Below are 26,899 nucleotides of genomic sequence, written 5' to 3'. Positions count from 1 at the left end.
GCAAATATCTCCACTAATAGCAGTCTAGAGTAGAGTAACTCCACTAAGTCGGTGCAGCAGTACCTATAAAAGACAATTTCTGTTTTTAAGTATTCCGAAGAGCTGAATTGCTTTGCAATACCTCTTGATTTCAGTGCCTAGTTCCAGAGGCTTTTTGTGGATCCTAAACATTTCCAGGTCCCCCTGTCCCTAGTTGTTTGTATTCGCCTCTCACGTTCTGATTTCACTGTTTAAAGGGCAAGGAAAGTTTACTGAATGGAAAGACCTTGGAGTCTACAATATCAAACAGCAGAGTGACCTCAAAGGAAAACATATTTCATTAAAAAGAAAAAAGAGTTTCCTTGCAAATCCAGCTTGTTTTACCCACCCAGATCTGTCTTATTGCTGCCTCTGTGGTAACACATGTTTTATATGAATCTATATTAAGATGAATTTTAACCTACAAATAACTAGATACAGCTATGCAGTAGGAGGGAATTCCTACAAGATGATGTAAAGTTTTTTAAGCAGTAAAATTAAAAATAGCACATAAAACCTGACCAGTAGATTTGGATCTGAACCAAGGCAACACATTTGGGAAACATTATCAAGTTTATCAGGGGTAACATATCACAGAAAATCTGCTTCTGTTTATACGCCATTTATTATTCATTTTTGACATTTCCCTTTTTTCTTCAACCTTTTTTACCCCTAAGCAAATATATGTTAGACTTAACTGAAATGTGAGATAACAGACTGGCCTTTTTATTTTCTTTCCCTGTAAGACAAAAGCAGATCTGACTAGAAGTAAAAAAAAAATGCTATGAAATGTAAGTACAGGAAAAAAAAGTTACCAGAGTAGCACTAGTAATAAAGGAGAAATCTGCCTTGCAATGAAAACCAAGAAAAATTAAAATGCCTAACAAGATTAAACTAAGGGCCAAATTCTGTCCTTCCCTATGCTGTCTTGCATTTGGTGATGTATAAATAGCACATTACAGACTGCTGCCATATCTGTGATAAAAAGCTATTTTTTATGTCTAGGACACCTATATTAATAGGGTTATGCTGGCAGAGACTTTTTTGCCCATGGTATTGAGAATGTTTGCAGGTCAAAACAGTTTATAGTAACCAAGTCTAACTCAGGGAAAAGTACAAACCATGAAAGCAAATTCAATCTTGGTAAATGACCCAGTCCCTCAACTTTACTTGGAAAAATTCTCTCGTATCATCGCAATAAACTTTAAATGAGAAAAAGCTATAATTTTACTTGCTTTTGATCTGTCTTCGAAATAAAGGTAATCATTAAAAGTCAGTTTAAACCTGATCCCAAGTCAGCCAAGATTCATGCAGTCTTTCTACTGAATGCAGTTCAAGTTGGAGCTCAACTTAAATTTGAATTCTTTTGTTAGTTGTTTGCCCATCAGTAGGTTGTAATTTTCTTCAATGGATTCAAATGCAAAATATCAACGTCTTTGAAAGCTGTTTTTGAACAGTGGTTTGTTCTGATGCTGAGATCTCCGGCTGAGGTGAATGTTTATTATTCTTTGTTTGGATGAGCAAAGTTTTTGGAGTGGTTTCAGGAGCAGATCTTTCCTTTGTGTGCTCTAGAATACACACACCCTATCAGCAAACACTCCTCGTATCTCAAAGAAAAAAACATTAATGGGTGTAAAATGGTGGAGACATTTATTTTAAAATGCAAGCAAACCCCCAGAATATGATAATATAAATATATGTTATTTAGGGTTTATTTATTCTTAGATTTTATTTTAGCAAATGCTGCAGTTTTGAAAGTAGAGACTTTTTTAGAACGTATGTGATAAAACAGCTCTGTGATTTTATTAGTTGTTGCATACTGTTGCTGAAGTAAATGTTTTCTTTAAGTATCTATTGAATATTTCCAACTGAACAGTTATTTATGGTAATAAAAGGTAACTGTGAAGATTTTTGTAATTACAATGTACAATGAGTTTGCAGATTCACACCCAGACGTTACTAAAGAAATTTTGGGTAACTCCACTACTGTGGCAGAGCATGAAACACAAATTTTTGGCAAATGTAAGGTAACATGTCTTAAAACATGGTATTTAGAGGACGTTTATTCAAAGTGGATACAGATGGAAGAGACCAGAGAGAGTGAGTCAAAAGGAGTTCCTAGTAACCCAGTAAGGTTGAACTGCTGAACCCTGTTGTGGAAATTAGCATCGCTGGTGATGCTGTCAGGTAGCTGAGTGCTGCTAGACAGAAAAGATGATTTATTAGCGCACATGAAGAAAAAGTTACAACTTGTAAGAATGAAGGTTTTGTTTGGGGTTATTTTTGGTTTGTTTTCAGCTTGGCAATTTGAAGGCTAATGTCTTGAACAGGCTTTGAATCAGATCCTCAAAGATAAACTAAATGAGAATGAACCTCAAGTCATTTATTTTATATTGCTGCTTCTGTTGCCTCTCTTTTGCTGTTGCAGAAATCCCAGCACAGGATAGCAGTAGACACTGCTCAAAGCAAAAAAAAACAACCACAAAACTAAACCAACTTTCAGATACTGGGAACACTTAGATGTGCAGTTGCCTCTCCCGAGGATCAGTGTAAGAGTTGGCATTTCATCCAAGGTAATAATCCATGATGTCCACAGTGGAGAGACAGAGGCATTTCTGGGGGTGATTCAGTCCACCCTAACATAGGAGTTGAAGAAAGAATGGGGGTCTTTAGTGGTCTGTCTTTCCGTAGTCTTTGGATGACTGCACATAGGAGGACATAATTTGCTACCTCAGGCAAAGCCCGTGGCTGTTGCAAGTGGTGTCCCTTGAAATGCCAAATGAAAATTAAGGTTATAACACCTGCCACCTGTATTTTCAAGAAGTCTGTGGCAGGCAGGATTCAAAAGTCTATATTTCAAACAGCATTATCAGTTCAAGATGAACAAAGCTGTGGAAGAATTCATCTGCTTCAAATGGAAGCAAAAATGTATTTTCTAACTTTGAAGAGATGATAAAAAAAATTTTAAAATAACGCCATTAAAAAGAAGGTGAGAGGATGTCCTTTTAGCAGCTCTGATGCCGGTACTCTGACTATGAATTATTTTCATTCTGCTTTCAAGATCAGGGAGGTAAATGTCCGGTCACTGTGAAGTCTAGAATGCTATCTTTCATTTTTATGCTTCTTGACCCATGAAGTCAATAAAAGATGTCTCAGAGAATTCTTCCAGCAGAAGTTTCTAATACAATTGTGATACAATTGAATGAACACCCCAGGAGAAACGAACTTTGCAAATACACACAAAATCCCAGACTGACTTTCCACGAGGCCAAACCCCTGCTATTTCATGGGCCTTTTGTTTTACACAGAAATGGCCCCACTACTACTTGGCATGAAAATAATCTGAATTAAATTGAAAGCCTGTACCTCTCAGAGCTAAAACCAACAAATGTTTGCTTGTTGTCTTTATTTGGCTGATTTTTATTAAGTATGGCATTTCAAATTGTTCTTGGGGGCAGAAAGGATAGACTTTTTTTTTTTTTAGATTTCAGAAGTCTGAAAGAACTGAGGAATCTCAAACTTTCCAACACGAACAGTGATCAGTGGCTTTGGCACCTGTGTCAAACTCTACCAAAATTGTTCTGTCTTTTCTCAGCTTGGTTACACCGTGCCTCTTGATTCAAACTACTTGCATACTCAGGTAGTATCTGTAACAGCACCCCAGTTTCTATTTGGAAAATACATATAATAAGGAGGACTACTGATACTGTTTGAAAAATAATCTTGTCTCAGAAGTAGTATTTTTCAACAAAATAATTTAAACTAATTTTCAGATAGCACGTGTTTGAGTATTTTTGCTGACTTCATTTAACCTACACTGGATTCTCTTATTTAAAAATCTGGCCAATTATATAATGAATGACGAAAATAAAGAAAAAAAAAGGGTCTTATTTGCATATCTCAAAGTAATTGCAGTTGTACAACATATAATCAGAATAGTGGGTTTCAATGTGAATGTGAAACTGCTGAACAAAAGGAATCTTCATTAGCTTTTTAAGCTTCCAAATTTAATAAAGCAAATGTCACTTTGACAGGCTTTATAAAACAAATGTGGCATTCACCCTATAGTTTTAAAACACAGCTGCAAAGAATTGGCTAAGTCAGTGGTTACAAATAATCTTTTGTTGTATAAATATCATAGATATTATTATGAATGTACACCTGAGTATGAGTAATCCAAAATTAATCTGAAGAACAAATATGTACATTTCATCTGATACACATAACAAAAATCGCCACAAAATCCTTTAATTAGGTTGGCTAGATAACACAACTTTTCTTTCTCCAAATTAAAAATTTTCATAGACATAATACCTGGTTCAGTCTTATATTGATATATTCAGTATCTCAGTAAGTAGGACCATGTATACCTGTTCAGTGAAGTTCATCTAAGAATCCTAGTTCAAGTCCACTGTGAGGAATCTTGTTAGGGAAGGTTTCTATTAAAGAGCCTTTGAGCTCTGATGCTGCATGATATTTAAGTCTGAGTTTAATAGTTAAAGTGCCTATAATTAATCACAGCTTTGTGTGCAATACAAAAAAAAAAAAGACATTAAATGGATTTTAACTTTTTTTTTTCCCAGCCACCCTAATGTAAATCAAACACAAAAGATCATGGAACTGTCATATTTCACTGTCAGACATTTCTTTATTATGAGTTTATAAAGACACAAACAGGAACTGTGTAGAAAATGCTAGTGGAAAAAAATGAAAATCTCATAAAACCACAGCATTCGGTTTAGAAATATATCTGAAATTGTCAAATATTAATACTGTTGAAAAAACAGTATAAGATCACTTTTTTCAACAACTTTCTCAGAAACGTTACCAAAACGAGGTTCAGTACCCATCTGTCTGAATTCACTGGGAAGACTCCGTTTACAAGAGCAGAAGGCAGATGGAGGCTGCATACAGGTGAGCTAAGGTGAGCCACCTCGCATTCCCTCACACGCTGCTTTACATTACAGGATAAAACCAAGCATCAAAGAGCAGAGGTTACAGCCTGAGGTGGGCCCTCAGACAGCAACTGGAGTGGAAACTGAGGCTCTGCCCAGTGCTGTGCTGCTGCTACAGAAAGGGAGGTAAGGTTAGTTAGAGCCCTTAAGCTTCCTCCTACCATGGCATCCTAAAATCGTGTCTGTAAAGAGACAAGTTTCTTCATTTTGGGTAGAGTCCTTTCCTGGTCAAAGCCCTTCAGAAGTTCCCTGTCCGTCTAACATGATCTGACCTTCAGACATTACCATGTAACACAACCCACAGGACAGAGTAATTTCTGAACTGCACGGTGACTGCATCCATGTCAAGTCCCATAATGAAAAGAGGACAAAGCATGAAAGATCTAAACCAGCTGAAGTTGATCATCTTCCACTGTCCTCTTCCAACTTCTTTTGTGTGTCTAGAGAAGATTGACACACTCTACCACAATTTTCAAGGCAGTAAGAGAGTAGCTGTTTGACACATCACTAAAATCCATGGAAAATGTCTTGAAACCCTAGGATTTCACTGAAGTGAATGCAGAATCAGAATGAGAACAATCACGAGCTGTAATAGCAATTTTGATCCAAGCCACATACAAATATTCTAACCTTTAAGTTCTGTTAGCAATTTTAAAATGTCGAGAGGTATGTCAAGTTCTTAATAACCAAGTCTACATATTTAATTGTCACCGCCCAGATATCCAAGAGAAGAGAGTTATATTAATTCCAGCTGGACCCCAAATTAAGATCTGTTGAAAAATCATGATCTATCTTCCTCTTAAACTAGGGATTAGCACTTGGTTGGTCTACTTTTTAGCTATATACTTACTGATTTTTTAGAACACCTACTGCACTGTTCATTTTAGTTTAATTTCAAAGCAGTCAAGCGCAATAGAGCTCTGCAAGATTATCATGTTACGTCATTGATCTGCACTAGCAGAAGACTCAATTTGCTCAGTAATAAGCAACTTAGGTCAAAGGCCATGACTGAGAATAGACAAAGGGTATCATTTACACCCGTGTCAATCAGAAACAGCTCTATTAAAATCAATTGAGTTATATTTGTGTCAAATCGGTGTGAAAGAGAATTCTGTTTGCAGAATTTGGATTATGTGGCAGTCAGGAATTCACCTTTATTAGTCTGTAGCAGGAAGCATTACAGACTACTAAGTTAAAATACTCGATCTGCTATATTAGCTTTTTGACCAAAATGGGTTTTATTCTCTTACTGGTGAATCAAATTCATGTCACTCTTTCAGCTTACTGGCTTCCATTGCATTACCTAATCTGCTTCACTGTGTGAATTCATAGATTCCACAATTTTGCATTAGAGAATTAATCTGAGGCAAGAGATTAGTAATTTATGTCCTAATTTAAAGAAAAAAAAAAAAACAACCCCAAAAAGCCACCTCTTCCAACTATTTGCAACTATTAACAAACGTTTGGGTATGCAAGACTTTGTATTTCTTGACTTTTGATGTTCATAGAGTCATGCACTTCTAATAGTCCTAGAACACATGCAATTTTAAAAGCATATTCCTGACTATACAGTCACAAGATGATTTACAGGAAAGATTTAATTTGTGAATTTTAATTTGGTCTGTTCAGGGATCTGGTTGAAAGAATTGGGGATCTGGTTGAAAGAATTGCATGGGATACAGTTCTGGAGAGAAGAGGAGCCCAGGAGAGCTGGTTTATTCTCAAGGATCACCTCCTCCAAGCTCAACAATGGTCCTTCCTGATAAGCATGAAACCAAGCAAAGATGGCAGGAGGCCTGCATGGATGAACACAGAGCTCCTGACTAAAACATAAAGAGGCAGCATGCAGGAAGTGGGAGCAGGGACGAGAGACCCACGAAGAATATAAAGACGTTGTCTGAGCATGCATGGTTGGGGTTAGGAAAGCCAAAGCCCTTCTGAAGTTAAATCTGGGGAAGGATGTGAAGGCCAATAAAAAGGGTTTCTACAGGTATATCAGCAGCAACAGGAAAGCTCTGGAAAATGTGTGCCTGCTGCTAAATGGGGTATGGGACCTGGTGACAAAGAACACAAAAAAGGTCAAGGAACTCAGTGCCTTCTTTGCCTCAGTCTTTAACAGTAGGATTTGCCTTCAGGAATCCTAGGCCCCTGAGACCAGAGAGAAAGTCTGGAGCAAGGAAGATTTACTCCTGGCAGAGAAGGATCAGGTTAGGGAAGATTTAAACAAACTGGACATACACAAGTCTATGGGACCTGATCGGATGCACCACAAATGCTTAAGAGAGCTGGCCGATGTCACTGAAGGCTTGTTTATCTTGACTTCAGCAAGGCTTTTGACACTCCCTCCCATAACATCCTCATAGACAAACTGATGAAATACGGAGGACATAAACAGACAGTGAGGTATACTGAGAACTGGCTGAACTGCCAGGCTCAAAGGGGTTGTGATTAGCAGCACAAAATCCATCTAGAGGCCAGCCACTAGTGGCGTACCCCAGTGGTTGATACTGGCACCAATACTGTTTAACTTCTTCATTAATGACCTGGAGGGTGGGACAGAATGCACCCACGGGAATTTTGCAGATGATACACAACTGGGAGGAGTTGTTGATACACCAGATGGTTGTGCTGCCATTCAGAGGGACCTTGACAGACTGAGAATTGGACAGACAAGAATTTGTACTGCTTTTGGCCAAAACCAGATGTGGCATGAAGAAATGATGCAGTATTTCCCAAATGTGCATCCACCTAACTGGCACTGTGTTTTTGTGATTGATTCCATTAAACTTCCCAAGAAGTAAATGGGGAAGGGGGAAGAGGGATCATTTCATATGAAGAATTTATGTCCTACTTTGTTTAATTCAGAGTAAATGTAAGAACGCAAGTCATCTTATATACTACTTACATCTTACTTCTAGTTTAAATTTAGCTGAAATACAACACAGAAAGCAAGACAGAGAAGACTTTTTGTTGCTTTGTAAATTTTAGTAGACATGGAAAACATTAGATAATTTATCTGAGTGATGTGGTCTATCACATACCAGTAAATATAATCTTACTAACTGTCCTTCGTGACAGCCACTTAATAGCAGCAGAAAGCGTAGAAGTCATAAATTGTGTTTCAAACCCATTCATTTGTTTACAGCAGCAAGTTCTAGTCTTTCAAATCCATACCACCCTAAAATAATGTTTTCTTCCACCACACAACAAGCCCTTTTTTTAGGGCTGTTCTGACCCAAACTAGTACACTGATTTATGCACATTCTGAAATGCTGTCATTATGAGGTTTAACTATTTATCATACTACAAACATGTGTTCTTACACAGTGATGAGCCAAAATAAGATGAAACACTGACAAAATGGAGATCAATAACTTTGACTATTAGTCTATATAGCTCTTCTTCCTAAAGCAATTCATTTGCACTTATCTTAAGATTAAATGAATCACCCTCTGGTGACCTTATTGATTATAAATGCAACCCGAGATGTCCACCATAGCCTAGGATGACTAATGTGAAGATATAAAAGTCATAGAAGGGAATTATGCCCTCTACTCTGTAAAGCAGTATCAACAATTTCCCCTGGTCGAGATGACAGACAAGTACCAAGAATCGTCAGAAAACCCCAGGAATTGTTTAAGTGACGTGAGGTTATATTGTTATGGCATACAAGTGAAACATTTTAAATGCTTTTTAAATGAACTATAAACTGGATACATAAAGGTGAGCCTACCATATCTCAGATCCAAAACTTTAAATGCGATACTTCTCAACCTGTTTATGTTGTCTCTAAATACAGACAGTCCCAATGCTTACTGTACCAAACTTTTTATTATTTCAAACAAACTTCTGTACAAAAACATCATAGCAGGCAAAGAAATTCAGTGACTTCAGCAAACAGCACATGACAACTCACGGAATGCTTTAAGGTTTACATTTTTATTATACAAGTGACAAATAGCTTTCCTCTGGGCTACTTAAAGATAAGACTTCATTGTTTGACAAATAATCGCAGGTAAAGCATGTATTAACTTCAGTTACCAAAGCTCAACAGAATGACCTGTCATCCACCTAGACTTACCTAACTGGAAGTGACTATGAACAAAGCAGGATTTCCCCTAATATACATTTGTAAATGTCCCCCCATTAAAAATGGAGTTTGTAAACAGTGGATTTACTACTGTGAAAAAGCAGTGTGATCATTGCTTCCAGAAAAAGAAAAAAAGACTAGCGTGATTTCTGATTCTGTTCCTGACAACATAGCGATCTGCTGCTACAACTGCAGATGTGTGACATGAACACTGGAGTTCCAGTGCTGTCCAGAATCACGACACATGTAACGTTGGTGCCTATGGGTTCTGATCAGGCTTGAGAAACCTCATAGTGGTCGTTCTGCTCAGAAATAAACCCTAAGGCAATTCCTACTCCAAAGAACTCATGATATTAATACTGTTTAAGGACTGAGTTCAACAACTGAATTTGTCACAGTGCAGCTGAGTTTCAGCAGACCAAATGCACTTTCAAAGTCTTAAGGTAATGTTTTTAGAAGTGACATGCATGAAAAATCCAGTGAGAGCACACAAACCCTGATTTACATACACAGGAATAAGCAAATTCAAATCTGAATCTGTGCACAAGCACTGGAGTTTTCACACATACATGCAAGCAAAGTACACAAAATAGAACACATTTTCAGAACGTGACCTCTGCAAGAATATGTACAGCAACTGCAGACCACCCAGAGGACACACTTAACAGAGCATGAGCACTTTGCTGCTTTTGGCAAAGTATTTCTATTCCATTTACTGGAAAAATTACTAGAAAGTAGGAACAAACAACTCGGCAAGGAACTCAACTCCTTGAAGCATCAATCACATCTCAAAAACCAATGAAGAGCAGTCAGCTGATATATATTTCTGTGTTGAGACTGAATCATCTAATGAGTAATACTATCAAGGAACTTGACGGAGTGCCTAAGAACAGCTCAGCTCTTAAAACTTGTTTATATCATCCCTAGTCTGATGAGGTCAATTTGACACTAGGGAAGTTTGCTGCTACGGAAGAGTGTTCTGCTTTACACCAGTTTATATCAGTAAAAAAATTATTTACCGGGTAGAGCTGTCTAAGAGATAATGTTCATCATGATATATTTACACTGACAAACCCTTTCTAGTTAAGTCAAAGCATTAGTATTTTCCCTTTCCTTTCTAAATCTAATAAAATTATACAGAATTTTCAAAATCTAGCAATGGTCTTAAAACACATTTTCTGTTTGTTTATACTGAACCTGAAAAAGGATGTTCATTTCCTCAATGGTTGAAAGGTACAGCTTATACTTAGTAAAAGAGATAAAATGACCTCTTTGCAATACGTTTTTGGATGTCAGCCAGCACGTAATCCTTAAAATTAGGTGGATCTTCACTTATTACAGGAAAGACAATGTATTTTATGAGAGTGATGAACATTCAGGTATTCTCCATATGAGTTTGATGAGATCCTAAAACTAACGGAGTAAAAAACTGCACGTTCTTAAAACATATCCAATGAATTTTACTTTCTCTTATATTAACTTTCTCCTTCTTTGAAGTTCCTTTTCTGTGGTATCTTTGACATTTCAGTTTATGTGATTTCCGTTTTGTCTTCACTACTACTTACTTCTCTGATAGAGAAGGTGTTTAAGGATTAAAATGCACAGATAAACTGTCGTAGCTGAAGTATCTAAGTAAAAAAGTATTTTAAAAGTCAAAAGAGAAAGGCTAGCATAAAAACTTAGGCTGCACTATATAAAGTCAGTCAGGTTATGAACAGATTCATATATTTTAGCAATGTGAAGAAAATGGTTATGTAAATACACACAAGTATTAACATCAAACTGTATTAAATTATGTAAACATACACATCTTCTGTGATCAATACAAACATCTACTTGTCTCAGGATACTACTGCAGCATAGCTCGAATTTGTTTTGAAGTAGATTCATCATTCAGGTGTTTTGTAGTGAACCTAGAAATTACAAATTAAAACAATATTTTATAAAATGAACAGGGATTAGAAAAGTTTGAAAACTTCAGTGCCTATTTTTGAAATCAGTGCAGTTCAATTACACAAAGGAGGAATTTACATGTTCCTCTCGTCACTGATCACTGGCATTTAACTGCTAATAGTTTGGTGCTCTTTATCTTCTAAATACACCTTGCAATAAATTAGTCCCTGTTAATAGGTGGAGAATTGTGGCTAAATCCTGGCTAAATACTGTTTGCCATCTGTCTATTACATTGTCATAATTTTGAGTCGAAATTATCTCTTTTTTTTTCAGTTAAAAGCCTCAAAAGAAGTAAAAAACATGCAAAGACATAAAAAAATTGGGTAAATACTAAAAGGATTTAGGAATCTAGATTGAATTTTGGTATAATCTATAAGCCTAATTTTAAGCAGCTTTCTTAAACGTCCTGTACCTTTACATCTTACAATGTACTATCACATAGAGGGTTTTCTATTTTTTTGGATTTTGTAACTAGCAGAGTTTGTTTGGTGCTGAGTTACACTTTGGGAATATCTTGGAAGGATTGAAGAGCTTTAGTGTGTTTTTTTCCATTTAAGCCCAAACATTCTCCACTGCTTATGTTCGCAGGGAGATCAATCATCACATAAACTCAAAACCCACCTGATACCTGTAGGATTTAACTCTACATAAATTTTAATTCAAAAGACATGATAAGCAAATATGGAGGTGGTTATGGCTGCAGTTTTCACTCTATCCAAGCATTCAACAACTACAGAATTCAATACGGCTCTGAAAAACTCGGTACTAAGACTCCTTTCTCAGCTTCAGAGAAGTGTCAGACCATTGTGTCTTGCTTCCCAAGACAGCACCTTAAACACTTTGCTACAGGGTTGGGATTTAGGCTGCTGTTTTCTTGAAGCTGTATCATTTAGCAAAATTAAAAAAAAAAAAAAAAAAAAAAAGTCTTATCAAATCACAGGGAAAGAGAGAAGGGAAGTATCAAGGGTTTGAGAAGTAGAAATTCTACTCTTCACTTCTAAAATGTTCTAGTTGCCGGGGTATTTTATGTAACAAATCTTGGCTTAGATATATTGTTTACCTTTGAGGTATTGTTTACCTTTTAGATGGCTAAGTTTTAGGCGATAACATGAACCTTAAGTATCTCTGAAAAAGGACATTATGACTTCCAATATTAATAGCCATTGCTTATCAAAGTGAAATGGAATTGAAAGAAGTTAATATTACTTAAGAAAATCCCAAGTGATGAAGGCAAACCTGAAAGGACAATTTTCGTAATAAATCAAGGTGAAGTCTTAAATATAAAGAGATTGGGAGAAAAATAAGAGGAATTTGTTAAGGCTGAATCAAACAATTATTCCACACATACCTGAGAGCATTCAGAAGTCCTTCCACAGTGTCAGGTGGTTGTTCCTTTAAAACTTTTATGCATCCCTTCATCTGGGAACAGAAGCATGCCACTATTGAACAATAATATATGAATTGCACTAGCTGAAAACAAGGAAAAGTTTCACCAAAGACAGGCAGGTTTTTTTCCCTACTGAGTGTTAATGCTGCTTTATAGGACACAATAAAAGCATTATAACTTATTAAAAATTATCTTAAGTTAAAAACCTAACTTTTGAGAAAACAACATCTACTTTAATAAGCGTTTGTAGATAATAAATTATAAATCAAGTGAATGTATTTTAACTTGCACATGCTTTCTCCAACTGCAACTTAAAAAAATATCAAAAACAGCTGATACAAGCTAAAAAAAGAGATTTTGGAAGAGAATTCCATGTCATTGGTGTTAGCAACTATCAGAAGAGATGTTTCAACTTTGACTTTTATTTTTATGCTTGCACACAAGGAAGTAATTTTCAGTATTTAGTTTTTAGTTGTAAACCTAACTGGTGATAACTTATGATTTGTTTTATAACTAGTGGTTACAAATTTAATCTAAGAAGTCCATGATGTTGATTTTAAACACCACACTGAATGAACATCTTCATGGAGACTGTAAAAAACAGGCTGAAACTCTGTCCAAATTTACAAAAGGGGAAATGAAGCAGAGAAAGCGGAGGTAGAACTCATCCGACCCTGCTATACAGACTCCCTGTCTAGTCAATAGAGAGAAATAGGAAATTCCTCTAACCTATTCAGAATATACTTTCATATGTAGTGAATCGTGCTGCGGAAGTACCTATTTCTTCCCATTGCTATGAAGACATCTAAAAGCTGTCCAGAAATTAGTCTAGATGAATTCCATCTTATTTAAAATGACAGATAAAGACATGGCAGAGTCAAGATTTGAACCTTCTAATTTTCCAAGTCACATTACAGTGCTAAATCTATATGCCAGTAGTTTCTTTGCAGCTAAAGCACAACTCTGCCTTGTTATGGAAGTGGATGATGAAATACTTAACTGAAGTCAGGGTCCATGTATTTGCCAATAAAAATGATTTGGAAAACGTAACTTGGCCTCCTGCACAATGACCAGCCTAACAATCACTGATCACTGCTCAGTTGGCTCATTTCTACCTGGAAGACAAAACTAGCTTTGCAAATAGCAGATGAAATTCTCAGGGTAGCAGCACATGTTTTGAAGTGACACAGTTACTTTTCCCGAGCTGGAGAAACTCAAGACTATATTCACATCATTCAGTACAGGTTTACGTGCCCCGTCATATCAGATCAGACAAACTCAAAGGGGATAAAAATTCAAACCATTTTTTTCTGTTTTTGTTAGAATCAGAATCCCTAAAACAGTCAAAAAAGAGAAGCTGTTAGGACGTCTAAGCTAGGAGCCTGTAATTAACAGCTTGAAATACAGTCTCCAGTCTTGAAAGAGTAAGGAAAGAGTAATTTGTTCCACTGTCCCTGAAATTCTCGTGACATAGCTCCCAAGAAGTGACTAGTTTGGAGAAAAGAATGTTTTTTCACAGTAAAACAAACTTATAATCTGAAATATTATAAGATTTTTTTTTTTATTATTAGAGAAGAATCACTAAACTAATTAGGCAAATTAAGATTTGGGACCATGTACTCATTTTTAAAAACTGAGCCATACATCTCCTGCCTCCCATTTACATCTAGCTAACTATCCTGTAAGATTACAGGGCTTTAGGATAAATATGAGAAACAAAAGTACACACATTATATAATTGATCCTATCAAAATTTTACTTGTGTTGTCTCTGTAGGCAAGAGAATTAGAAGTCAGGAAGTCTGCATTCAGTTCCCGGGCTCTATCTGCTGCATGACCTTGAGCAAATCAATTCACCTCTTTGTGACCTATCTTTCACTCCGTAAAACAGAGTCGAAGAGGAGATGTGATAAAATACTGATATCTGCAGATGAAAAATGCTAACGAAGACTCACTGTCATGGAGGGCAATAATATATGTATTTTTTTCCTTTTCTTTTGAAGTAGGCTCTCTTGTAAAGGGAAATCCTTAGCATCTTTTTTCATGAATTACAGCTTATTTCTGCTGAAAGACATGGTGCAGGAGATTTAGGTTTGTAAAAACATGTGGCAAAAATAAGAGTACTTTTTTGTGTGTGCTTACAATATCTCAGATGAAAAAATAAGCTTGATTTCCCTGTGACTGGTCATGCCAAAGCTAAAACTGAAGGCTCATTATCAACATTACGACAATAACATTTCAGTTCTGCTACTTTAGATCTCAGACGAAGCAGAGAGAATGTCGAATATCTGCTTATCTACAACAGAACTACTGCCAAAGATGAGCATTTCAGCATAAATAAATTACATGATTAATAAAAAATTATGACCATAGAACTTATTCCAGGGTAGGTGTAATACAAAATTGTTTTAGTGTAACCATACAGTTGGCAGGAAAGCAGAGCTAACAAAGACAAATGAGGATCTGTGTCTGGAAGAAAATACAAAGAAAAAGACTGATCCTTATTTTTTTTCAAACAAGCTGATATATTAAAGTACATTGGTGAAGATAAATTCTAAATTTTGTCATTCAAAAGTAATTAAAATGATTTATACAAAGTCATAAGCTTGGGCCAAAAAAAAAGCTGCAGACTAGTATTCTCAAACCTAGAGTATTAAAGAAAAGTCACTCTTACATCAATCTTTGATGTCTTTGAGAAAGCTCCCACAGGATGAACGTGATCGTACAGAATAATAACTCCCACCATTACGCGCATGCAGAACATAAGGGTCTCTTCACTGGTGAATCTACTCCTGTACTCGCTGGAAAACAGAACAAAAGAAACAGTCTTGACTTTTTACTGGACAATTTTGCAAACTAGACTATGAGTGCATGAAACCTGAACATTGTATTTTGAAGTTGCAGATGAATCTTAGTAAGATTTTAAAGCTCTTTGAATTGCATAAGTCCTTGTCAATTTAGAAGGAAGTTTAGAAAGCAAGTAAATATAGGTAAACTCCTTCTAACACCCCTTCACAATTCAGATCCTCACTTCAGCAAAATGTCTAAGATGATGGCTTCACAGACGACTTCCATAGTTCATGAAAAATGATGAAGACTGATCGTAGTTCTGTTTAATCTTAGAAACCCACCATATCAGGAACTCAAAGGAAAGCTACTCTTTTTGCTTAAATTCCTACTTTGAAACAGTTAACATTTAAGTGGCATCTAATTTCAGCAGCTAGTAAGTTTAAGGCTTCACCTAGGCGGATCATCGTCATTGCTCTCTCTCTCTCCTAAGTCCATAGGCAACTTCAACAACCCAGGTTCACTGAGCATCTAAAATGTGGAAGCCCACTAGATAGGACTGGTCTGAACTCATTCCAGAGAGTTTTTCTTTGACTTTTCAATTCCAAAATAAGAATATGGATGGCACAGTTAAGACAGCCCCTATCAGCTCTAATCCCTGCAACCATCATCAGGAAGTGAAAAATGAACTACAGTAGAGAAAAACAGAAATCCTGAAAAATTTATGTTATCGCAATTTTTCTAACAAATATTATTTTGAGTAGACAATACATAGAGTTGTCTACTGTCATTCAATGGTATAAAACCATTCACTGGTTTTATACTATCTGGTTTTATACTATCAAGTTTTATACTAAACTTGATTTTTTCACTTAAACATATCATTAAAAATACTAAAATCTGTACTATGCTACCTCTCAGTTTACAATAACTTCAACTTTTATTCTTCTGTTTAAATAACACAGCATCATAACATGAACAGATTTAAGGGCTACAGACATTTTGATGTGAAAATGCTTGATTATCCCACAATTAGAACTAAATATCAGATAATCTTCTGGTAGATGACTCACAACTTCCTGTTTCTCCACTTTTGCCAAAAAATGAGCTGACATGTAAGGTTACTTTTCAATGATTACTTCTATGATGTCCCAGGATTGAGAGATGAGTCCCACCACCTACATACACTTCTCCAGAATTTTCATAAACAAACACAATAACCTCAGGAATTCTACCCTTTCCATGGCACCATGAACAAACAATTCAAAGACAGGAAGACAACCTTGACTCTATCTTGTATGTGTTTTCCACTCAGAGAGACATCTAACCTAAAAAATACTTGACTAAATGCATAGCTAAACAATAGTAACCCCACTGACTATACCTATGTTAGCAGCTAAGAAAACAACTGTACAGTTTCCATACAGCTGAAGTTTCTCATATCTAGGGTAAGATGGTTAAATCCAAAAAAGATCTACTCAAATGATCCTCAGAATAGTCTGTGTATCATTTGTGAAAGCGCTACTTGGAAAAGCCAAAATCTTGCCCCTATGTGTGCTAATAACTGAGCAGCATGGACAATCAAGAGACAGTAGCTGGCCTATGGCCCTGATTAAACAAGAGACAGACACTGAAGCCTATGAGTGCATAAGATTACACTTGTATTTTAACCTTTTGTTGAAATACAGGCTGACCATGTAAGCTCTCCCTAACAAAACTCAACGCTGATTCATGAAGAATATCATAAGGTGGTTAAAATAGGAGGCAAGGCTATCTAATACCAGGTCATGCTTTGTATACAAATGTGATAACAACTTATGGCAAACATACAGGAATTAACTTGGAAAAAAATGTGTTTATCCCAGGTGGCTACTTAAAATACAATACAAATTCTCTCATACAATAAAAACAAGATTTAAGGTAAAACTTACGGTGTTTCCAACATGACTTTACATACGCTAGCCATAGTACTTAGACAGTCCGTTGTATTTTCAATTGGTAACGTTTTGTTCTAGAAGGGTTAAAAACAGCCATTGTTCAGTAAACCATCTTGCAAAATTAAAATCAAGAATGTCTGTATTAGACCTTTTCTCCCCCATTACCTACTTCTGATACAAAATGTGTAGTTGCATTACTGAGTGTTTTCAGCATTGGTGTAGCTTCTGCATAAAACAGGGACATCCTATTGGCCATTTCATTGTTTACTTCATTCTCAATGTCTAGCTGATGAAAACATGAGGAAAAAAACAGTCAGTAAAACTCTTTAAAATCTTGCCGGCAGCAAGAAAAAGATGCAGTACATGCTCATGTCAGCAAGCAGACTGTTGCATGAATAGTTCCACTCTAATCACTTCATCCAGACTGCTGATTAACTCCTGGTGGGAAGGAGAGAACATGACAGCCACCAAATCAAAAGAAAAAACTTTACCACAAATGGTATAAATGCACACTGATAAATACCTTAGTGTGAACAGCAGATCAGATTTCATTACTTACATGCATGTTGTTTATTCTGTTGCGACTTATTGTCCGCCTATAATAACTGAAGTCATTCTGAATTGCTGGGTTTCTCATCTTAGAGGAAGGCAAATAGGAAATAATCAGTTTCAGTTCAAAATACATGGAAAAAATCAGCACGTATTAAGAGATTTTATTAACCTTAAGTTCATCAAAACGAAGAGTAAAATGTAAGATTTCTGCAAACTCTTTCGCTAGAGCCTGTTCCCGTTCCAGGTGCTGAGTTGGAGTATAAGGTGGGCACGTCAAGGACTCCAATAAGCTCTGCAGGGCTTTCTCTGAATAAAAATCAGATGCACAAATTCTATTCAGTCCACATTATGACAAAGTTTTAAGTAAGTATCTAAATATACTTTGCTTGAACGGAAGGAACCTTCTGAACATGCAAAGCCCTAACAGAAATGCTTTTTCTTACTATTCTAAGGTGAGAAACATTAGTCAAAGACACCTGCCTCTTCAGGCTCTCTGCCATTTTCTCTCCATTTTGTATCACTGAGCTCTTTTCCCTTTTTATCACCCTTTATCTGGGTTCCCTATCAAAAATTCTAGAGAAAGCATTTTTCTTGCATTCAGATATTCAACTCTTTCATCTTCCTCAATTAGCCATCAGCTCATAATAATAGAGATTTTTCTGGCATCTCTGTTACTAAAAGCGTACTGTTAGGCACTGAAGCAATGTAATTCAGCTCCTGTGGCTATAATTACTAGCATAACTCAAAAAGTGAAAGACTTAGTAAGCAGGATTGTGTAGAAGAATTCCCTTGCATTGGGAGCTCTCCCAGTTTATACATAAATTTTTGCACACTGGTTGTCTTCCGGAGTCCTAACTGAAGGAATAATTACATGATTTTTTGGGGTTTGTAGGGATGACAAAGCCAGTGTAAAACTTGCCCAACTTTGGATTTTCACCCTGTGAGTGAGTTTATTGATACCCTTCTCCCCCGTTATCCTGTTTTTAAAAAGTCTCAAAATATTATTGGCCTACATTCCTTTTAAAACTCTGAAGGATCCAAATTACAAAAAATAAATTGCATTAGTACAGTATGGGCCAATGAAGTGCAGAAGAGTGGCAGGCACAAGAGAAAAACTTTATACAGTTTTTTCACGTTCTTTGCTTGTACTCTATTTAGATAATGCAGATTTATTCTAACAAGCTAACAAACTATGATAATTTTGAAATTAAATGAAGATTAAAAATATGCCTCGACAAATGTAATTGCAGTTAAATGTCTGTTGATATCAAACAGAAAGAGTAATAACCCTTTAAAAGCTCACGGAAAAAGAAACTTCCTATTTCTTTATATATAACGTAGCCTAATAAACAGACATACTAAAACAGGACTCACCTAATCTGAGTGAAAACTCATAAAAGCGTTTCAGCCTTACAACCAGAGGACATACTGAATTCCATGCTTTTTCTTGCAACTGGATATCATTGGGGTTTTGTATTGCCTGAAATGAAAATATTACTGTAAAGAACTGTGATCCATGAATAACAAGCAAAAGATCATTTGGAATTTTTCTAGTTCACTATTTTAGAAAGTGTTGTAAAACATAGAACAATTATGACAAATTACATTGCACAGGAATAGGAAATTATCGAGTCCAAAAAATACCTTTTTTTCCACCTTCCCTCTCCTCCTGTAACATAGTTATTTAAAATTATTCATTCAAATGCACCACTGACATACAGGAATATGTTTTATCACATTATTTGGGGAAAAAATATGGCAGAAACATCAGGGAAGACCTTTTGTATGATTACTGGTTACAAAAATAGCCCTTTTTTTTTTTTTTTAAGATTCTGATGCTTTTGAAATCTTCAACATACTCAGGTTCTTAAGTAACCAACAGCTCACACTAACAGTAACTGCAAAGCTGATGCAGGGAAAGGTTTGCTCAGTTGAGCCAAATTCTAGGTTATAGTTCAGAACTGTACTTCGGGACCAGTTTTATAGAATAAGATGCCTGCAAAGTGGATGTAAGGTTATAATTTACTGTGTTTTATTATTACACTTACACAGAAGAACAACTATTTTCAACTTTTTTTTTTATAGTGTATTTTTGACACCTGAGTATTTCTTTTATGTCCTCAACTTTTACTTCTATACATGAAATGAGGTATATGAAATGGTGCTTCTCAAGGTGAAAAAAAATTACTAATTACTAATAGTAAACCTAAAAGAAGTTCCAAAAGCCATCATTTAATGATCTGACATTAGGGCTTTATATTCAACATTACACCTAATCTGTAATATATTTCCTAACTACAATTTTAATGAAGATTTTCATATTGTTTTATAGAATGTGCTTGGATACAGAACAGAGACAAGGATCACATTGAGTTTTGCTTGATTTTGCTTCCAAAGAACTGTCGTTAACAAACATACATCTCTAATTTCTTGACCAGCTCCTTTGTAAGCCTGAAGGTCTGCAAGCATACTTTCCGAGTCCTGTAAAACTGCACTGATCTGATTCCATACCTCCCTTTCTCCATCTGTGGGCTGTGCATCTAAGAAACAGAAAAGCAAATGCACAAAGTCAAAAGGCAACTGCAATACAAACGGCAAGATTACTCAGTTCTACTTAACCACATTATATCCAGCTTGACTATGTGTAACTCCATTCTGATGTGTTTTTTTAAAATACACAATTATACTGCACTGCCATTCTGCTAACATCCAAGTTTTTGCTTTCTGTAGCAAGGAAGGAAAAACAGTACATTTTTTGTACGCTCTGGCTCATAATGCCTCTTCTCAAAACTCAGCATTTTAAAGTGAAGCAGTATCATAAGGCAATGTTAGAAAATAGGGTAATGCATCAGTCCTTTAGTAAAAACGTCCCTCTCTTTCATGAGCTCCACAGCTCAATTACAAAGGATTGTTTGCTTTTCTTGCAGCTTGGGGATAAAATCAGGCTTTTCAGTGGATGGACCAGTGGGATATTACACCACTTTGACTTTCCTCCAGGCTTCCTTAACCAGGGTAATTTATTTCTCCTTTTGTAAAACACAGATACAGTACTGTTAAAAATAAACGTTTTTCTTATGTGTGTCAGAGATCATTCCTGCTACCAAAATAAATCCAGTTCTGTCAATGATCAGTGTGCTTTCAGGGTGGGAGTGACCTGTAGACCTTTATTGTTCAGAAAAGTGGCATTTGGAAGTAGATCAATTTTCCCATTCAAATCCCATCCGATGGGATTTTCACAGCAGTGTGATACCAGGGAGTGATGTTATCCCTAGAACATCGACACATTAGACAAGTTAGAGATCTTCTGCCTTCTATATATATACCTATATATAGAATTGTAGTCAGTACTTGTAGAAACCATCACATTGTCCCAGCAGATTTCTACAGAGACACAACTTTTTCCCCCCCCCCTTAAATTTGTATTAACTTGTAAAGATAGAATGTTAATTTTTATGGAAGAAAAAAATACTTTGAAGGTGAATCCTAGGACTTAAGGACTACTTGCTTGAATTAAAAGCAGTGAGGTATCTTCAGTTCAAAACTCACCGATTAGGAAGGGTTAATGTACACATCACTACATTAATAGACAAGAAATATTAAAAATACTTTTTCTATTTAGTCTTCTCACTCTCTTTAAGAAATGAGACACAGTTCTCCACCTATATATCAGTACGGGATTCATTTACCCACCCCCCATTAGAAACAAACAAACCGGTTGGAAAGAGCAGGCGTTCTCAAAGCCTTTCTCCATGATGTTTCAGGTTGGGATAATTTGTTTAAATGTGTCAGGTTATCTATGGACCTTGCACCAACCAGACACAAATGGCTGAGCCTTGTGTGTCCGCAGCTATGAAGCAACTAATACTTAAAATCTTTTCTATATTCATATGTCACCATGAGTCCCATGAGACTGGGCACATGAAACAACACTGATTTGACTCTTTCCTTTTACTCTGGAAGTTTTCCCTAATCTTGTTTAAAAGAGAGAATGAGTGAAAGTAAAAATAAACTGGGCTTACTCAGCTGGGTTTTATATCCAAAATACTTCACGTAACTAAAAAATTCCACTACCCTCCAAAAAGCGAGGGAAAGTAGCACCAAAGGGAAAAACTATCCCACAGAGGAAAATCCCAGCTGGGACACGGCCGTTGAACCGACCTATTAGTCACATTAAGTTTACAGAGTTACTGACTGGTTCTTTCCCCAAGCTGCAAGAAATCTCAGGTATACACCATAAGGGGTCTGTCACCTTGTGATAAAGAAACAAAACAGTAAACGCTTCTGAGTTTAACAAAGAAAGTGGTAATCTTGCTAAACAGTTACATACCATAGAACAACAGAGTAGGGGGAAGGTAGGAGTCACCTATAAATCAATATCTATATTGTAATAGTTAAATAAAAGTTAATTAAAATGAGATTTTCAGTAAATATTAAGACACAAAAGAGAATAAGTAATTTATTAGTACAGTTCACAAGTGTAAAATTTGCACGTTCAGGTCACCTGAAGCATGGATTGGTTAACGAGGTACTTCTGTGTTACTTTTTACAATTTATTTGCTTTAAAAAATATTAGCCCCTAGTAGAAGTGTAAACACTATAGACTGCTCAGCACTTCGGGACTTAAAAATGGCCTTTAGTAACATCCTTTATTGTTAGTCTTTTTCAAATTTTCCCAATTCATCTTTTGGAAGTTGGAGGAAGGTTGAATCTTTGAAACCCATTGAGCTTTCTGTAGTATCCCAGCACCTGGGGGAGTAGGAGTAGGAGGAAGGTACGTGGGTGGAAGAGGGAAAGAAAGGGAAGGGAGAGGAAGAGGACTGCAAAGGCTACAGAGCAACAGGCTTAGCTTGCATTTGCAGAAGCGGTTTACATTTATGCTGAAAAGTGTTTAGCTTAAAAATAAAAGTAGGGAGGATGATTCAGGCTTTTAGAAAAAAACATGCATCTTACTTATGAAATATATGTTATGCAAACAGATGTTCTGATAAGACCATGGCCATGTTTCAAAAGAGATTTTACATTAAGATCTTGCCAAAAATGGTCAATTAAAATACCTGTAATCGATCACTTTGAAAAAGATTTCATCTTGCTGTCAAGAACAACAATAATAATAGCAACAACAACCACTAAAAGGAATACAGACTTCTTCATGCCAGATTTTGGCTTTTTAAATTGGTTTTCTATTCCAGCAATACCAAAGCTCGTTTCTCTGTTCTGAATAAAAAAAAAAAAAAAGCCATTCCTGAATCAGTGTGGAATCACTGCTTGGCAGTGCTCACCTCTTATCCCCGTACTGCCAGAGAACCAGCATGTGCTTAAGCAATTTGAGCCCATTTATAAATAAAATCATAGCCACTGACTAATCCACATTAAATGCAAGCCCTCTCAATAATAAGTTACCATAATCACCAGACTTACTGCATTTCAAGTCTGAGTTTTTAGAGTACTCATGATTAGCATTCAGAGTACGCTGTCTTTGATAAGACAAAATTGGAAACCCTTCTACCACCCTTTGCCCAAGTCTTTCCAATGCAAACCCTAAACCTGACAACTAAATGAGTCCTCTATCAAATTATTTTAAGAGTCAGACCAGGTTTGACTCTTCCATATACAGATTCTACCAGCAAATTTTAATTTAGAAAGCAAAAATTTTAGCTCTGGAGAGAAATGCAATTCCATTGGCTCCATCAGAAATAACCAGGATATGATAATTCATCCATTCCATGAACAAATGCTCTTTCATCTTTATACATGGTCTATTCCATGTTTTGGATGGGGCTTCAGATTTCATAAAAAAAAGGGGGGGGGGGAAGCTGGACCAACTGCAATCAATTTGTGGATGCATTAAATATTTCAGATGCATGGTGGGGTGGGAGGGTAGAATCATAATTTTTTTCTTAGGAAAAAAGCTTGTTTGTTGTTTGTTTCAAAAAAACCCTAACAGCACAACATATCTACCTTCTTCTTCACCAAGTGTGCATTAGAAAAAGCATAGAAACTGCTATGTAGGTAAGACATTAGTAGTCATAGGACGAGATTAAATATAAGAAGAACAGATATGAAGCCTTTACTAATACAAAATCAAGTATAACAATATCTCAGTAATTAATTTTAATTAAGAGATAACAAGATAGTACTAAAATAAGCGCTTCCAACCCATACACCCTTTCTGTATCTGAAATGCAGACCAAAATCACCGCACTTTATTCCACCCTCAGTTAAACTGATGGCAAGTTAAGTCGATTCCCACTGAAGCTGGTTAGTGCTTGCATTTCATTACACGTGGAATCATATTTGTCAAAAACATCATAGTCACCTGGCCACAACAGCCTAGCAAAAGAATAGTGAGTAAACCAAGATGTCTTACGGGCTCTGCTTTCAGCTTTTCTTGTCCTATCCACTGCTGAACATGGCCAATAATTCCACCAGCCACTGACAGCAAGTTAGAGAGCAGTGTGCGTGTATATATATATTACAGTTTCATGCTAAAGTCCTCTTTCAGGTTTGTCACCAAGACAATGTTTTTCCTATTCCAATCTGGGACACAATTAGATGAAAAGCTAGTTTATGCCCTTGGAAAAGATAAAAGGCATTACAACTACAGCGAATAAAGCATTTCAGAGAGTATCAGAACCTGCTATACTCCATACGTTAAAAAGAATGGTATTAGGTAGAAACAGTACTCTATCCACGATATAAGCCAAAATTCAAGTCTACACTGGATTTTTGAATTTTGTCCCTTCTAAACTAGCCAGAACAAAGTAAAGCTCCCTAAATTGTTAATACTTGCTACGGGCATGGTGCTGTGCCAGGGATATCAGTGCCGGGCTTCATCTCCGTGGCGGATGCAAAGTGGACAGCCTCTCTCCGACTCAGCCGTAGCTTCTTGCTTAGGGCACACTCTACAGCACGGGAGACAAGAGTTTAATCTCCCGCAGGCTGGATACAGACTACATCTCCAGCCTTGCCACCTGTGGAGCAAGGGTATTAATTAATATCCTATTACACAAAAAGTGGGCAGTTGCTCTGCTGCCAGATATGTACTAGTAATAGACACTTTTAATCATACATGAACATTGATAGCTGAAAATTTCATGAATCTTTCTGGGGATGGGGGGAGGAAATCCTAGAAAATAAGTGTCCTTGATTCTTGGGGGGATGAGGGGGATTAAATTAGGATCAGGTAACGAGGCCACCTAGCTAACATTTAGGAAAAAAGAGTTAAGGTTAAGGTTAGAGAGTTTGGTCTTATAAAAGGTATTTGTATCTGAGGAGAGGATGGGACTGAAAGTGTCACTTAAGGACACCTCCTCCCAACAATCTATAAGCTTTAGTCTTTTAGGTTCAAACCAAACTGTTGTTACCTCAAGCTTCAAATTACTTCCAAGAGTTCATGTGGAATTATTTGTTTACTTTGCCTGAAAAAGGCCCTCTATGGGCAGCAGTAATTTGACAATAGATTTTCTGCAAAAAAGAGCACTCGTAAGCTGCTATGGAAAGAGCCTCAAATACCCAGAATTCATTTACCTGTGACTAATTTAAACAAGGTCAACATCTAAAGAACAAAACAGCTCTTGAACTGACAAAATCCATTTCAAGAGAATTCGCCGTATGGGCTCGTGAAATCCTGAAATCCACAGACTCTCAAGACTTGCTATGCACTCAACTCTTCCTAACGTTATTTTCAAGTTGAGAGCTAAGAAGGAATTAAGGTAAAGTAAGTGGTATATATAAAATCCAATGCATAGCAGTTTGATTAAGAATACCCACACTGAGATACAAGTGTAAAACAGCAATGCAGTTCACTTTCTGGGAATGAAGAGATTCTTTTTCTTTACGTAAACCTTTCAGTAGACCTTAAAAAAGAGTAATTTGGCTGAATGCATATAGTTTGCATTTCACCTCAAAGAAAAGGTTTTTTCACCTGCACAGGAGAACACTATTCTCCATATCACTCGCTGAAGTTACCACAGTTCCCATTTCTCCCTGTTTGCTTTCAAGGCTGGACTGAATGGATCTTCAAATTACTTCTCCTTGCACAGATCCAGAGTAACTACCTAACTCCAAAATGATTACTGGAAAGCATACAGAACTGCTTTTGCTATACAACATTAACTGAAATTAATGCTGGATTCAAGCTTTTTCAAGTATGACCATGGAGTTACGAAACCTGGATCCCAGTTTGGAATGAAGAATAATTCCAGTAAAAGGGGTCATAAGAATTATAACTGATGATATAGACAGCTGCAGGAAAGGGCGGAAAAAGAGATGATTTTAAACAATTTTTTTGTAGCCTAAACTTTTCTAGGGAAAAGTTAAAATGGCTATAAAAAAAAAAAAACAACTGGAAGGTGAAATTTTGAAACTTCTTTTTCTTTCATGATTCTTTCCCATTTTCAAATATAGCACAAGGCAGGATTTGAAAAAATCCACAGCTTTGAATTAGGTGAGAAAACTTAATTTTTCTAAGTGTTCCTGTTTCTACCTGCCCATTTTTCAAGACCTCAAGAATTGCATAGAAGACATGTACTGGAGGGACTAAGGCTAAATATGTGATCTACCTGGACTTCAGCAAGGCCTTTGACACCGTCTCCCACAGCATTCTCCTAGAGAAGCTGGCGGCTCACGGCTTAGACAGGTGGACTCTGCGCTGGGTCAAAAACTGGCTGGTCAGCCAGGCCCAGAGAGTTGTGGTGAATGGAGTTCAATCCAGTTGGCGGCCGGTCACGAGCGGTGTTCCCCAGGGCTCAGCTTTGGGGCCGGTCTTGTTCAATATCTTTATCAATGATCTGGATGAGGGGATCGAGTGCACCCTCAGTAAGTTTGCAGATGACACCAAGTTGGGCGGGAGTGTTGATCTGCTCGAGGGTAGGAAGGCTCTGCAGAGGGACCTGGACAGGCTGGATCGATGGGCCGAGGCCAACTGTATGAGGTTCAACAAGGCCAAGTGCCGGGTCCTGCACTTCGGCCACAACAACCCCATGCAGCGCTACAGGCTTGGGGAAGAGTGGCTGGAAAGCTGCCTGGCAGAAAAGGACCTGGGGGTGCTGGTCGACAGCCGGCTGAACATGAGCCGGCAGTGTGCCCAGGCGGCCAAGAAGGCCAATGGCATCCTGGCCTGTATCAGAAATAGTGTGGCCAGCAGGAGTAGGGAAGTGATCGTGCCCCTGTCCTCGGCACTGGTGAGGCCGCACCTCGAATCCTGTGTTCAGTTTTGGGCC

At 36.9% G+C, this 26,899-nt stretch overlaps 1 protein-coding gene across 10 annotated transcripts in view; it reads right to left on the bottom strand.

The window, feature by feature from the left end:
- Positions 1-8,785: 8,785 nt before the first annotated feature.
- The window catches only part of CYRIA (CYFIP related Rac1 interactor A), a 58,876-nt gene continuing 40,762 nt past the window's right edge, over positions 8,786-26,899 (bottom strand). For 9 of the 10 annotated variants that reach the window (XM_076332750.1, XM_076332743.1, XM_076332740.1 and 6 more), the window contains 9 exons: positions 20,097-20,218; positions 19,053-19,158; positions 17,848-17,984; positions 17,686-17,763; positions 17,296-17,412; positions 17,121-17,200; positions 15,077-15,203; positions 12,365-12,435; positions 8,786-10,976 (listed from right to left, as the gene is read on the bottom strand). In XM_076332750.1, the coding sequence (XP_076188865.1) occupies positions 10,913-10,976; positions 12,365-12,435; positions 15,077-15,203; positions 17,121-17,200; positions 17,296-17,412; positions 17,686-17,763; positions 17,848-17,984; positions 19,053-19,158; positions 20,097-20,218 (902 nt within the window). In that variant the 3' untranslated portion in view covers positions 8,786-10,912. Of the gene's footprint in view, positions 10,977-12,364; positions 12,456-15,076; positions 15,204-17,120; positions 17,201-17,295; positions 17,413-17,685; positions 17,764-17,847; positions 17,985-19,052; positions 19,159-20,096; positions 20,219-26,899 lie in introns of those variants that run through there. The other variant, XM_076332745.1, reaches the window with a different exon arrangement.

This window comes from Aptenodytes patagonicus, chromosome 3, assembly GCF_965638725.1.
Source record: "Aptenodytes patagonicus chromosome 3, bAptPat1.pri.cur, whole genome shotgun sequence".
NCBI classification, from domain to species: domain Eukaryota; kingdom Metazoa; phylum Chordata; class Aves; order Sphenisciformes; family Spheniscidae; genus Aptenodytes; species Aptenodytes patagonicus.
Note: the sequence above shows the minus strand (reverse complement) of the source record. Positions and strands in the feature narration are given on the sequence as shown.